At 37.4% G+C, this 14,838-nt stretch overlaps 1 protein-coding gene across 6 annotated transcripts in view; it reads right to left on the bottom strand.

The window, feature by feature from the left end:
* Positions 1-14,838, bottom strand: part of LOC106872957 (eukaryotic translation initiation factor 4E transporter) — a 115,629-nt gene that overhangs the window by 25,916 nt on the left and 74,875 nt on the right. For 5 of the 6 annotated variants that reach the window (XM_052976797.1, XM_052976795.1, XM_052976796.1 and 2 more), the window contains exons 7-12: positions 14,345-14,375; positions 13,112-13,315; positions 11,633-11,799; positions 8,704-8,830; positions 2,964-3,659; positions 1,001-1,117 (exon numbers count right to left, since the gene is read on the bottom strand). In XM_052976797.1, the coding sequence (XP_052832757.1) occupies positions 1,001-1,117; positions 2,964-3,659; positions 8,704-8,830; positions 11,633-11,799; positions 13,112-13,315; positions 14,345-14,375 (1,342 nt within the window). The remainder of the gene's footprint in view (positions 1-1,000; positions 1,118-2,963; positions 3,660-8,703; positions 8,831-11,632; positions 11,800-13,111; positions 13,316-14,344; positions 14,376-14,838) is intronic. The other variant, XM_052976798.1, reaches the window with a different exon arrangement.

The following is a 14,838-nucleotide window of genomic DNA, read 5'->3' as shown; positions in this document are numbered from 1 at the left end:
TTGGAGAGTCGATAAAATAAGTACCAGTTGGACAGTGGCGCCAATGTAATCATCTTACACCCTTCCATGAACTTGCAGTGCCAGAATTTGAAACCAATATATTTCAGTTAAGACTGCTAACAAACATATAAAAACATTGTATCATACACTTTAAATTAAAATTTTTTTTTTTTTTTAAATTCATAACATCTGTTTTATTTCTGTGTTGCATGGGTGGGAAGGAGTTGCTCTTTCTGACCTCCATCAACTTAACTTCTCCCCCCCCCCCAGTGTGTCTGGCAAGTTAATAACGGGTACCACTCTTTCATAGATATGTTACCCTAATCAAAGTACACCCACATTGGCCAATTCAAAATTTGGACCTTATGTTCTAAGCAGCCCATTATATTCGCTTTTCTCTAATTGCCCTTAATAGTTTTAAGTCAACTCAGCATTTTAACATCTTGTTGGGCTTGCGGATTTTCTGAAGGAAGCAAATGGTGGAGGTCCGAGGAGTGCAGACAATGTAGGTGGAGGCAGTGGGAAGGAAACAGGAGGAGGAGATGAGATTGTGGATAGTGGAGGACAGTCTGTTGGTAGGTAGGCATGGGGTTAGAGGGCAAAGAGCAACAGAAAGAGGTGTCTTGAAGTTGGCGGAGAGCTTCAACCTTGTAGAGATCTGCACGCCACACCACCACACCTCCACTCTGGTTGGCTGTTTTATGATAATGTCTTTGCGGCGTCAGAGACATCGAAGGGCCGAGAGTTCGGCCGGGGAGATGTTCAGAAGTCGGGGACACCTACGAAAGTTAAACCAGTCCACAACATGTTGGCAGAACAGGTACCAGGTCATGCATTTTGGAAGGAGAAATATAATATATATATAGATTATATTTCTCCTCCCAAAATGCATGATCTGGTACTCGTTAGAAACCAGCAAGTTTAATAGCCAGTAAATAAAGGTCTTAATTGTAGGAAGTAGTAGTAGAAGCAACAGAATACGAAAGAAGAGTCTACATACCATAGGCATTTATACCAGGCGTTGGAGAGGCAGCAACAGAATCTCGCCCAGCTTTACCAAACAGTAAGGCTTTGAGTTGAGCAGAAGCATCGTGCACATTGACATTGGTAGGACTCCCTAAAAATATTGAATCAGAAGGGACAAGGGGAAAAAGAAAAAAAAAATTGGTCAGAAGACGCTTTTAAAACAGCAGAAATAGAGGCATGTTGTAGAATATTTTACAAAAACCATCTGAAAGAATTGTGTTAAGAAAAAAAACTCACATTGTTACCTATGACCAATGAAATTTTTTAGTAAAGTTTTGAAAGAATTTCAAAAAAATGTTAATTCAATTTGGTAATTCTTATTACAATTTTTTTTTTTAATTTTTAACAGAAAATGTTAAGACATTAGTATTAAATTAAATTCAGTGTCTCAAAAAAAAAAGTACAGATTTCTAAGAGTGAAACACACCTGTGTCTATTGCAATATCATGCAAAACAAAAAAGATTGTACTCTCTAAAGAATCTGTATTTTTGAGACACTATAAACACTAAAATTTCTGATTAATAATTAAAATTTAGTTTGAGTAATTGGCCTTTAATACAGTGATAGTTGCCTGTCTTAATTAGCATACAGCTCAGGTTTGTTTTTTTGTTTGCTTTTCTAAAAGAAAAAGATCAAATTTTAACAAAAATTTTAATTCCTTGTACATTAATATCTCTCACACCCAGAGATATTAAATATTCAATCAAAACTTGACTTTCACACGTATTCTGAACAGTAACGTAAAGCAAATTTCATCAGTGATTAATGCGAGACTGAAGAGGGACAGACAAGCCACCACCATGGAGGAATGGATGGGAGACCACCATGGAGGAATGGATGGGAGACAGAAGAAAGAGGAGGAGAAGGAGGCCAGGGAAAGGTGGAGAGAGAGAGAGAGAGAGAGAGAGAAAGAGAGAAAGAGAGAGAAAGAGAGAGAAAGAGAGAAATAAAGAGAGAGAAAAGAGAGAACATGAGAAAGAGATACAACAATAATCCCCATCAAGCCAAATGGTAATCTTGGTCATGCACGAGTGTAAATGTTGGTCATGCATGGCATCACACAGGTGAAATTAACATAAAACAATTCAAGTCTCATGTGACCCCTTCCCCACACATCTATATCAACTTAGAGTGTGTATGTGTGTGTAACTCCATGCCATGTGACAGAACAGTCCAGAGGTTTCTGAAAAATTAGTCATACATTGACAACAAACATCAAGTACAAACGTTTTTAACATTGAACCATGCTAGAGAAATTTTACAAAGACTAACTGCTACCCACTGTTTCTTCAATGAATCTGGCAAATCTACCACCTAATTTTTAATTTCAAGACCATTTACCCATTAATCAGATCTACAATTTACTTAAAACATTAAATGGTAGGTAGATGTAAGGGGATTCCAGATAAATTTTTAAGTAAAACAGCATTTCTTAATACTATGTAAAAAAACCCAAAAAAAACACCTGTTTAACCCTTTCATTACCAACGCGGCTGAAACCGGCTCTAGTCCTGTGGTACAAATGTACCGTTTTCCTAAGTTTTGAATTAAAAAACACTAGCTTAAGTTATTTTACTAAATTCTTTGTTATATTTGAAATAATTGAAAGAAACACAGAGCATCTCAAAATAATACGGTAACGAAAGGGTTAAAATGTGTAGGACAGGGACATGAATTAAAAAAAAAAAAAATAGCATACTTGCACACAAAAGAGTTAACCTTTAATTAACAGTATAACAATTCCTAGAGAGAAATTACATTGTAACATCAATAATAATAATCGTAACTAAATTACAGAGTAAGATTGAAAAAGTTTCCAGCTCAGTTTCCAAACTCAAAAACTGGGAGGGGAACAGGGGAAGGGTGTAAAGATAGTCGATGATAGGTTACAAATAAGTATGCGACCATTTCAGTAGACCACAAAAGTCAAGCTTACCTGAATCTGGTTTTTCAGGGACTGGACAGTTTAAGTTGAAAAGAGATTCCAATACAGAGTTGTTGCTGCTGCTGTGGTGGTGGTGGTGGTGGTGGTGGTGGTTGTTGATGTTGTTGGCGGTGGTGTTGGTGGTGGTAATGGTTGTGGTGGTGGTGTCCTGATTAAGTGACTCCAAGATGGCCCTTTTGCTGGACACAATACTACCCTGTGAAGGAGCAATACCCGACAGGATGCTCGGCCCTAACGACTGCTGCTGCTCCGATTGGGGTGATGGTGGTGCTCGAGATGGTAGAGGTGGCGATAATGTACGACTATTCACTGGGTGGGGACCCAAGGAAAACAGGGAATTACCTGTGTCTTCTGACTGCTGTATTGGTTGCGATAGTTGATGTTGTAATGCTGGTGGTAGTGAAGATGGTTGCAATGAATGCATTTGTTGTAACTGTGTAACTGGTGGGAGTGATGGCTGTTGCTGTGAGGGTGGCTTGTGGTGATAGGGAGGGGGGTGATGTTGTTGTGGTGGTGGTGGTGGTGGTTGTGGCTGCTGCTGTTGCTGCTGCTGCTGCAGTTGTTGAAGTTGATGATTACGATGTTGGATGAGAGGGTCCTGAGATGGATGCATACTTGATACTCCCATAATAGTTTGGGAAGTTGAGGAGGAGGAAATTGTAGTAGAACTGTGTGTTTCAATCAGATCTGATTAGATTAAGAAAAAAAATATGTAACAAAAAAAAAAAAATTTTTTTTTAAATAACCAACCATACAAGTATATTTATGCACATACACACACACACACATATATATATATATATATAAATAAATGTGTGTGCGCATGTGAATAAATTTAAACTTTAAAAATCAATTGCTAAGAAGTAATTAAGTCTTACCATCATTAAGTAGATAGATTTGATAAAACACTCAACTACCAGATTTTAATTTGAACAGAATCTAGTGTTTAGTTCACATGCCTGTCTCCTTTTATGGAGGGAAAAAAAAGATACTAAACTAAAATGTAATTCCAGACATTGATTCCATTCAGTGTTCCCAGTGCAGGCTATGGACACACGAGATGCAGTGGAATACTAGGAAGGTTAACAGAGAAGGTAGTGTTTACGTGTGGAAGATTTACAGGAGTCATTAAGACCACAGATAAATGGAAACTGATTTCCTCTGATGTCCCAGAGGATCTCTGGAAGCTGTAAATAATTTCTGCTGTCGAGGTGACCTAATTCGCAGTGGAGGAGGTGGTACAGAAAGTGTAATTGCTAGAATAAGAACAGGATGGAGAAAGTTCAAAGAGTTTTCACTTGGCAAAGGTCTCTCTCTCTCTCTCTCTCCAAAGGAAAGGAAGATTGTATAATGCATGTGTACAAACTGCAATGCCACATGGTAGTGAGATGTGGGCCCGAATGCAAAGGATATGTGAAGAATAAATAGGAATGAAGCTGGTATACTCCACTGGATGTGTTGTCAGTGTACATGTGCAACAGAGCACTAGTGTATTGAGAGAAAAGTTAAGGACAACAGGAACAATATGCAATATGTATGACAGGAGATTGCACTAGTTTGGTCACATGATGCAGATGGATGAAGACAGTTGCATAAGTGCCAATCACTTAAAGAGGAGGGAAGTTGTGTAAGAGGGAGACCCAGGAAGATATGGGATGAAGTACTGAAGGCCAATCTCAAAATGCTGAGCCTTACAAAGGAGATGACAGAGGACCAAGATATGTAGTGCATTGCTGTACTCAAAAAGACCAGCCCACCTCAACAGAATTTGTGTCCTAAAACTAAGGTGACATGTAAATAGGCACTGGTGCTGGTTCCACATAAAAAGCAGACAATGGAATTTGGTGCAGCCATGACCTTGCCAGCTCCTGTCAAAGCCGAGCCAGTGGGGTGGTCGCGTTTAAAAGCTAAAACAATGCAAAGCGCATTGTAACCAGCGATGTCCAATGTCCAATAGTTTGGTCAATACCGTGATCAATTATTAACATTTCTATAATCACAGCACTGAGATACCATGATTATAGAAAGGTTAATAATTGATCTAAGTTTTAGTAATAGAGTTTAATAAAAATTGCTTCAAATTGACACAAAACCAATAATTTTAAGGGAGGGAGCAAGTTGTTTACATCAACCCCAGTATTTGACTGGTACTTTATGGGGCCCAAAATGAACCAAAAAGCAAAATGGACCTTGGCAGGAGTTAAGCTCCCAACATAAAGAACTGGAAGAAATGCCAATAGGCATTTTGGCAGACGTGATGATGATTCTGCCAGCAACTTCCTTGTTTAATAATAATTGAGCTAAAGTTTAATAAAGGGGACAGAAGATAGACATTGAAGTTGTACTTTAAAGAAAAAAAAAAATCTGATACTTCTATTCCTGAATAATTCTAGGGCAGAATGTGATTTTAGAAACACGAAAAAAAAAAAGAAATTGAAAAGGAAACAGGAATATTAACTTTAAAACAAAATGTAAAAATAAGATATTGTATGCTTTGAAATAAGTATGCGTTTCTACATTAAAAACTTAAAATCTATTAGTTATTTTTTTTCATTTTCCCCAAAAAATATTTTAGAAATCTTAAGCTTCTAGTTATATCATTATTCGAAAGTGGTCGAAAGTATCCTTGCCAGATAAGTGGAATGAATTGCACAAAGAAAAAAAAAATGTAAAAACTAGCTACCATTAAGCACATTTTACAGACAACTTTGAGACAAAAGCAACACATAGAAAATGGTTTTTAAATAAATTGAATACTAGAATGTAAAAATGTTTTCAAAAATAAAAATTCAGTGTTCTGCATTAAAAAAAAATATGTAAACCAAACATCAAATATTGAAAATATTTTTAAAAAATACAGTTAGAAATGTAAATGTGAGCATGAAAATTAACACAATTAGTATAAACTCAAAATCAGTAATTAAACATGATTAACATCAACATTAATACATAACAGATAATAGAACAGACTTCATAAAAACTATTAAACATTAAATAGGTTATCTTTGGATATTTTTTCACTTTTTATAAAGATCACTGGTTTCGGCCAAGCAAAATGATTCCAGTACTTGTTGGCACTCCGTCGCTTACGACGTCAAGGGTTCCAGTTGATGCGATCAACGGAACAGCCTGCTCGTGAAATTAACGTGCAAGTGGCTGAGCACTCCACAAACACGTGTACCCTTAACGTAGTTCTCAGGGATATTCAGCGTGACACAGAGCGTGACAAGGCTGACCCCTTTGAATTACAGGTACAACAGAAACAGGAAGTAAGAGTGAGAGAAAGTTGTGGTGCAAGAGTACAGCAGGGTTCGCCACCATCCCCTGCCGGAGCCTCGTGGAGCTTTTAAGTGTTTTTCGCTCAATAAACACTCACAACGCCCGGTCTGGGAATCGAAACCATGATCCTATGACCACGAGTCCGCTGCCCTAACCACTGGGCCATTGCGCCTCCACTTCCAGTACTTAATGTCTGGTACATATTCAACAGGTCTCTTTTTGCCAATCAGCTCAGTTACGAGAATGTAAACAAACCAACACTGGTTATCAAGTACAGAGAAACACACATATGTATATTACACATGTGTTATCACCAGTCTTCCATGCTGTCATGGATTGGGGTATGCACACACAACTGGCTTCCATGCAGTTTTCGTTTACCAAATACACAAGGCATTGAATGGCCCGCTACTATAGAAGCAAACACTTTCTCGGGGTGCTGTGCCATGAAAATTAACCCAGAACGACATGGTTGCAAAGCAAATGGCTTAACCACAGCCAAACCTGCATCTAAATGTTCAGTTTCTCCGAGTATGAATGACCAATCTTTCCATTTCAGTGTTTATTATGGAAAACCAAGGTTAACCCCTTAACTGTAAAATTTAATTTCAAGGTCTACCTCGAGTGTCTCTTTTACCACTGCTTAATTGTTAGTCAATTCGTTATCAATCTAACCAACTAACTAATCAATCATTTAAATTTCAAGATTATTCCGGTAATATCAGATATCTATCATAGCATAGAATGAGTATTTTCTGCAAGTCATGTTGCCTTGATAAAGTTGATTTATCACAGCAAAATATAGTTTCAAACATCATTCCTCAACAAAAGAGAGATTGCTAGATTGGCATATTAAAACAGCTTCCTGCAGTTAAGGGTAACAAAATCTCAAGTGGATATTTCTGATTTTCACAATAAAAAGAGGGTTAAAGATAAAAATAACACTAGAACTGCTTTTCAACTGATATCAGGACATGTGAGATGAAACTTGGCATTAAAAATGTATGATGTATGTGTAAGCATGTGTGTGTGTGTGTGTGTGTGTGTGTGTAAGATATTTTTGGAGCAGTTGATTGGTTCAAAATTCAATTGTCAATGGCATGTCAAAGCTCAACACACAGCTGACTCCACACACTGAAATTGACCAAAAGGAGTTTGTTTTGAACTTTACTTTTGTATAGATACACAAGGTTAGCCAAATCAAAATGATATTTACACAAACACAAAGAAGTTTATACGATTTGATGAAGTCTGTTCTCACTGCAATGAGCTAAGAATTCTAGCAATTTCGTGAACCAATTTTTTTTTAAACAAGTTTTTCAAATCAAGTGTACTGCAAAATAAGCATTCAATCATCAGAACAATTCCAAACCCAAGTGCTGTGTCAGGTAAATATACACAGTAACCAGTCAAGAACCTAAGCCTACCAGTTACAACACAAACACACAAGGTTAGTCTTTTCCCTGCCCTACTTCTTTGTGGAACCAACCCATTTGAAACTACCGTTGATTCTTTTTACAAAACTATCTGTTCTGAAGTGTTTATGAAGACATAACACCGACTTTCCAGACACTGATGGTGCAGAACCTCTTATAATCCACATTAATTAATGAAGAACTTGCAATTCCCATGGCTACCAGACTAATTTACAAGTAATTTGCACAGAATAGTAATGATAAACTTGTATCATTTATACTAATGTACAGGTACATGAATTGCATTTAATCAAGTTAATTTAATATTTAATTGAGAGCATGACCATCCCTGGTTCAGAAAATCAGTAATCCAAAAAAACTTTGGAACCAAAGTTTCCAAAACCTTGATTTTGCACCTGTACTTAATGGAGGTTGTGTTAAAACGCAAAATACTGCTTTATTTATCTCAAGAGGATCTCCCATGACACGTGGTGCATAAAAGCTTAGATTATATCAGTGACATTCAAGAATCATCTGCTACAGCCACCAGGACTGCCAGATCACGTGATTTCACCCTGCTATGGGTTCCTCAGTGACAGATGTCCAGCAGCATATTTTAGATCTGTTTATCCTCCTGCTCATTCATACCTTTTTTTTTTTCCCCAGAAGAATTCTTTTTATTCCATGTCTTCAAAAGCACAGCTATCGGATGATTTGTGGACATGGATCTGTCAAACTTCATTTTTGTAAATGTTTAGATTTTTTTTGTTTTTTTTTTGTTTTAATTTATATCTAAGAATAATATATCCCGCAATGAAAATAAGACTATCACCATTAAAACCTAGCTCGAACAAACATAGGCTGAATTCTTTTTTTTTTTTAATAAATCTGTATTCAGATGTTTGGATTACTGTGATCTTTAGATGGCTCCTGAGCATCTGCTCGCTTACAGAGCTAAGCAGAGTATCTATATAAGTACTGTTATACCAACAGCTACCCACCCCTGTCCCAAACCAGGGAGATTATTGTGGACCTACCTCGTATACAGCCTGTCTCCTCAACAATGGAGGAACGCCTGCTGTTGTTGTCATGGTTGGCAGTTTGACTGAACCAGCGGCTAAACCTGCTACCTTGTGTCACATCAGTTTCTTCCAAACCACCATCCTACAAACAAAAATGGAAATAGAATTACCATGAAGAAACTAAGGCATCAAATATAAACGTAACCAACTCGCTTCTACCACACTTCAATTTCACCAAAAACAAAAATAAAATTCAACATGTATACACAACACACACTTTATCCCATTTCTTCACTCCCCCAATACTCAACCGCTATCCTCTGCATCCAATTCATTCTCTATCTCTAATCATGTCACACTATTTTCACAGTCCACTTTTTCTGCTCTTCTATCCTATTCTCTCTCATACTAACATTATACCTGAACCTCATATCTTTTTCTCTTTCCAGGTGGGCAAGCCATGTATTCACCTCTTCAGCAAGACACTTGCTCCTCTCCCTCAACCGTAGTTTCTTATTCCTCCAGTCCATACCCCACTCAGTTGAGGGATCTTATCCTGCAGCTACCTAGCAATCTCACTAGTGTTAGTGCCACATAAAATACACCCCCGTATCAAACACCCAGTGTCAAACCATCCAACCCATGTCAGCACAGAAAATGGACACGAGGAGATGATATCCAGCTCAAATACTCTACTTGAGCCAGCCTCTTGCATGTATTCTACATTATTGTTGGAAAAAATTTTTTAAAAATAATACCAATCACACTATCAAAATCTCAAAGCTCCAAGTCATGGTTCATTCAAAACAATGTGAATAAATAATTATTATATTTAACAGAATAACCTGAATGCTAACGAGTGAAGGTGTTTGGGACAAATTAACATAAAATTTTGACGAAGTTATTTTTTGATTTTCTGATTTAGGTCACTTTAAAATTTGATATAGAACTAAGAGCAAGTCTCAAGAGAATCAGTATCGAAATGGTTAAACAGTGCATGCTGCAATGGTATATCACAGGCCATTTAGGGAGGGGGGGGGTGCAGCAAACATCACGTTCTTGCAACTTTGACAGCTGCTCAGTATGGCCCTCTAAATTAAAGCGATGGAGAGAGTCTCACTCCCACTTGTGCAACCCCTCCCTTTCCATATGAACAAACGACCTCTATACCAAGCCACATTAGATCACCATTTCCCCACCCCCATCTACACCAACATGTGACTAACAAGAAAAAGCTACAACCACATGAACACTGATATTGGTTAAAGAGGGCTCTAATCCTTCCATGGGACAACATCTTTATTGCTTGTGGCATGATGAATCCAACTCAGTAAAGTGATTAGTGACAAAAACATGTCAAAAATGGCATATACAAGTGAGACAAGGACCTCACATATAACATACTTGTCTAGCAGGGCTGTAATTATAATACAGCATTCTAATCAAGTTTTACCAACTGGCTAATAACTAAGGTTAGCTTGAAGCCAGACCCATGGCCTCAGATAAGCATAAACATCTCCTCCCATTCAATAATATATAATAATAATAAAGCATTGAGCAAACAAGTACACTTCAATTTAGTTAACATCTTCAAGCAACCACAGCCAAGATACAACTCACAATTTTGCCCCTCTTTAACCCTTTAGCTCTTTAATCCTTTAGCATTTAAACCAGCCATATCTGGCTAAAATATTCTACCGGTTTAATGTTACAACTAATCACAACAGGCCTCTTACAACTGACCTACAATGTCAGTCTAAAAATAATCACAATGTTGAAGTTATAAACTATCATATTTTAAAACAATGTGAATAAATAGGCATTACATTTGGTAGAGTAATCTGAATGCAAAAGAGTTAATGTTGTATCTGCCAATAATATCCATATAGTTGAGTGGTGCTTGTCCTGTAACAGGATGTGGAAGTCTCTAGGGTATAACATCTGATTTATATGCTTGCCAAATATTGGTTCAAACAAAATTTTACTACTTTAAGGACTAAAGACCCAAATTTTTCAAGTCCTAATGCGTAAAAATTTTTTTTAATTAAAAAAATACAACAATGATCAAATTCTCATGTTTAAGACACCCACTTAAAGGTCAAATAAACCTATAAACCAGATTTGAAATGGAGAAAAATACTGAATTAACACTACAGACTATAGAAAATATACTTAATATGCTGAGTCTAGTCAGTTACTGTGGAGGCGCAATGGCCCAGTGGTTAGGGCAGCGGACTCGCGGTCATAGGATCGCGGTTTCGATTCCCAGACCGGGCGTTGTGAGTGTTTATTGAGCAAAAACACCTAAAAGTTCCACGAGGCTCTGGCAGGGGATGGTGGCGAACCCTGCTGTACTCTTTCACTACAACTTTCTCTCACTCTTACTTCCTGTTTCTGTTGTACCTTTATTTCAAAGGGCCAGCCTTGTCACACTGTGTCACGCTGAATATCCCCGAGAATTACGTTGAGGGTGCACGTGTCTGTGGAGTGCTGTCACTTGCATGTTAAATTCACGAGCAGGCTGTTCTGCTGATCGAATCAACTGGAACCCTCGACGTTGTAAGCAACGGAGTGCCAACAACAAGTCGGTTACTGTCATTCCCTATGTCTGACAGCAATCATCTAACCAGCCAGATTATAAGAACAAACCAATTTAAAGTGAGGGTACCCTAATCACAACTTATCTCAAAACCCTTCATACGCGAAGCATTGAAGGGACTGTGCTCACTCAGCCTACCAGTAATATAAATCTCCCTAAAATCACCCCTTCAATCTTTAAAAAGGATACATAAGAATGTTTTTATTTTTGATATTCAAAAAAACATTAGTTACAGCTGAAACACTGGATCAGTGTCCTTTCTCAATCAGAGTTGACTTGAGCACAAACAACAACTTCACATGTATTTTAGAAACTGGTTCAAAAGTACAGCCAAACTGAACTTACCATCATCCCAAGTATTGGTATATTGATTTTGAAGAATTCATCAAGATCAAAGAAAGGCGATGTTTGAGGTGGTGTGCCATGGACATTGTCTGAGGGTGGAGAATCCTCAGGAGAACTGGATTCATTAGTTTCCAAGCTGCCATTTCTCTCAGACACACTGATGTTAGCTGAGAGAGAAAAAGAGAAAAATCCATTCAATACACTGTAATACAATATGTAATTTCATTCAAAATTTTAAAAATTTTGGATCTACAGAGATTTAACTAATTGCAACAAATTTGTGAAAGGTGGAATGGCATGCACTCGGTAGAATAATTGGCAACATAATTGCCAAGAAAGCACCAGTTACACAGACCTCGTTAAAAAAAAAAAAAAAACAGCTACAGGTCCACTAGCTCAAATTGGTGTACATCAATTACAAATATGATTTACAATTACACTGAGCTACATCCCAGTTCTCTAATAAACAATGTACTGAGTGGCTGCATGGTAAGTAGCTTGCTTAGCAACCACATGGTTCTGGGTTCATTCCCACTGTGTGGTACTTGGGCAAGTGTCTTCTACTATAGCCTCAGGCCAACCCAAGCCTTGAGTGGATTTGGTAGACAGAAACTGAAAGAAGTCCATCATGTGTATGCATATATATGTGTGTGTGTGTGTGTGTGTGTGTGTGTGTGTGTGTGTGTGTGTGTGTGTGTGTGTGTGTGTGTGTGTGTGTGTGTGTGTATTTGTCCCCCCAGCATTGCTTGACAACGGATGGTGGTGTGTTTACATCCCCATAACTTAGCGGCAAAAGAGACCAATAGAATAAGTACTAGGCTTCCAAAGAATAAGCCCTGGGGTCGATTTGCTTGACAAAAGGCGGTGCTCCAGCATGGCCACAGTCAAATGACTGAAACAAGTAAAAGTGTAAAAGAGTATACTACAAAAACTATGTAAAATTCTAATGTTGGTTTGTGTTGCTTGATGATGTGAAAGGCAATATTGACTAACATATAGACTATCTTCTCTTATGCTTGGTTGACAGCCTTTTGTCCTCGTCTGAAGTTGACAAAGTACCTGACAAAATATTAGGTCAATATAATTGACTAAAACCCCCTTGCAGTCTTTGTGCTGTAACAGCCATAATCCAATCTCTGGACCTGGTAGTGTCTGTCAAGAACCATATGACTCACAGGGTTGGAGCTTAACCTGGTTGAAATAACTGAGATTACAGCATACCCCACGAACTTCCAGGTTAACACCAGGGTTAACTTCCCAGTTAATGCTCGTAATCAGAGCTTAGTGGACTGGAAACATGATAAAGTGTTTATCTCAAGACCACAATATACTACCTTGTCCAGAAATCAAAACCACACCCTAACCACTAGGCTGGGATAGACAAGATAAAGTAATCCTAGAAGAAGTCAGATAAAAAAAAAAGGTAAAAATTACAGCTGGAACGACAGTAAAACAATGAATATACAACTAAAATCCTACCAATGTCCTCTTCATTGATGTGCGAGAGATACTCCTTCCTGTTTACAACAGGCATGTTAACCTCGTCCATGTCCTCTTCTGCCTGCTCTCCAGTGTTTTCAAAACCACGTAGCTCGATGGTATCTGTTTTGCTATTTGGTCCATCTGTGAACCACTCTGGAGCTGGGTCATCTTCATGCCGACGAATATTTCGTCGTCGGTTGGCTACAACAAGAGATAAAACGGATTAAAAGGGGGATGATAATTATAAAACCCATTATAAAAACAGTTCAGAGAAAATTATTTTGACCAGGCACTATATTATGTATCAAAATTCTTAGACTATCAAACTTAATTCTATGTTTCCACACCCTATATGAAGACTGTGAAACTATTTAATGTTGGAAGCCCTCACTGAAGGTCACTACTATCTGACAAAGCAGCGTTTCAAAAAACATTTTATATTGTTAAACTTAGTACTTCAGAAAATATAATTCAAAAAAATTCTAACAATGTATAAAGAAAAGATGAGTTTTGGAATAAGCACCTCCACTGGTATTTATTTGGATTTCTACATTTTAAGACTATTCTAATTACATTAATCTTTTAACACTTAATTTGGCCATATCTGACTCGTTTTCTGTCTTATGTTCATCGAACCAGCCAAATCTGGTTTCCGACACCTACCCCACAAAGTTAATCTAAAAAGCTGAATCTAGACTGAATTGCTTTTTCTAACACATGACAACTAACTGGCGAAGCAATTTGAAAGCACCAACCAGCAAAATAAGGTCCTTATTCCACATTAACAAGGGAGTTCAGCTAAAGGATGTTGTAGCACTTAAAATGAAATTTTACTTTTCTACATCCAACCATTTTGCCATGATAGCATGGCCGAGTTGACAGACAGGATGGTTTGAGAGTCATTTTAGGGGCTTGCTTTTCAGTAAAATCTTCTATTCTTACTGCTAACAAGCACTGAATTGATTGAGTAGTCAGCTGACAAATCAACAAAAGAATCTCTTCATGGTCTCTTGACATACTAAAAGTAGCAGCAAAAACCTTAAATTCACAGCTTTCCATCATCTTTATAATGCAAACGCATTAAATCATGAAACACTAAATATTTCTAAAAGGATGGCTGGAGTTCTAATAAGGTTGACATGGGACTAAATCCGAATTCAATTACACCTAATTTGAATAACATGAAGTGCATAAATTAAAATTTTAAAAGAAAATGATGAGATAACTTACGGGTATTTATTCTTCGTGGATTTATGTCTCGCTGTAAGAGAAAAAAAAAAAATGTAACAAAAGAAAATTAAATATCTGTGTGGTATTATGCGACTGTTCCACTCACAAATTAACAGTTCATAATTTGACTGCTGTCATAAATGCAAATTTATACAACCTCGATTCTATTCATTTCAAATAATCAGTGTGTAAAAGTAACAGATGCCAGCCAATGAGTGTGGACACTGGCAAGTGAGCACAAGCATAAACCAGTGTGTGAAGGTGGTTATGCGATGAAACTGATAGAAAAGTTACACAAAGTGTCACATAGTGGAGCTAAACCCGAAAGGAGATGGCTGCAAATCAAGCTTCTTGACCACACAGCAGTCATGCCTGCACACACACACACACACACAAATAATTAGAAATATAATATTTCTAAATCTCTCAGATATATATATATATATATATATATATATATATATATAGACACACACACACATATATACATACAT

This window comes from Octopus bimaculoides, chromosome 25, assembly GCF_001194135.2.
Source record: "Octopus bimaculoides isolate UCB-OBI-ISO-001 chromosome 25, ASM119413v2, whole genome shotgun sequence".
Taxonomy (NCBI): Eukaryota; Metazoa; Mollusca; class Cephalopoda; order Octopoda; family Octopodidae; genus Octopus; species Octopus bimaculoides.
Note: the sequence above shows the minus strand (reverse complement) of the source record. Positions and strands in the feature narration are given on the sequence as shown.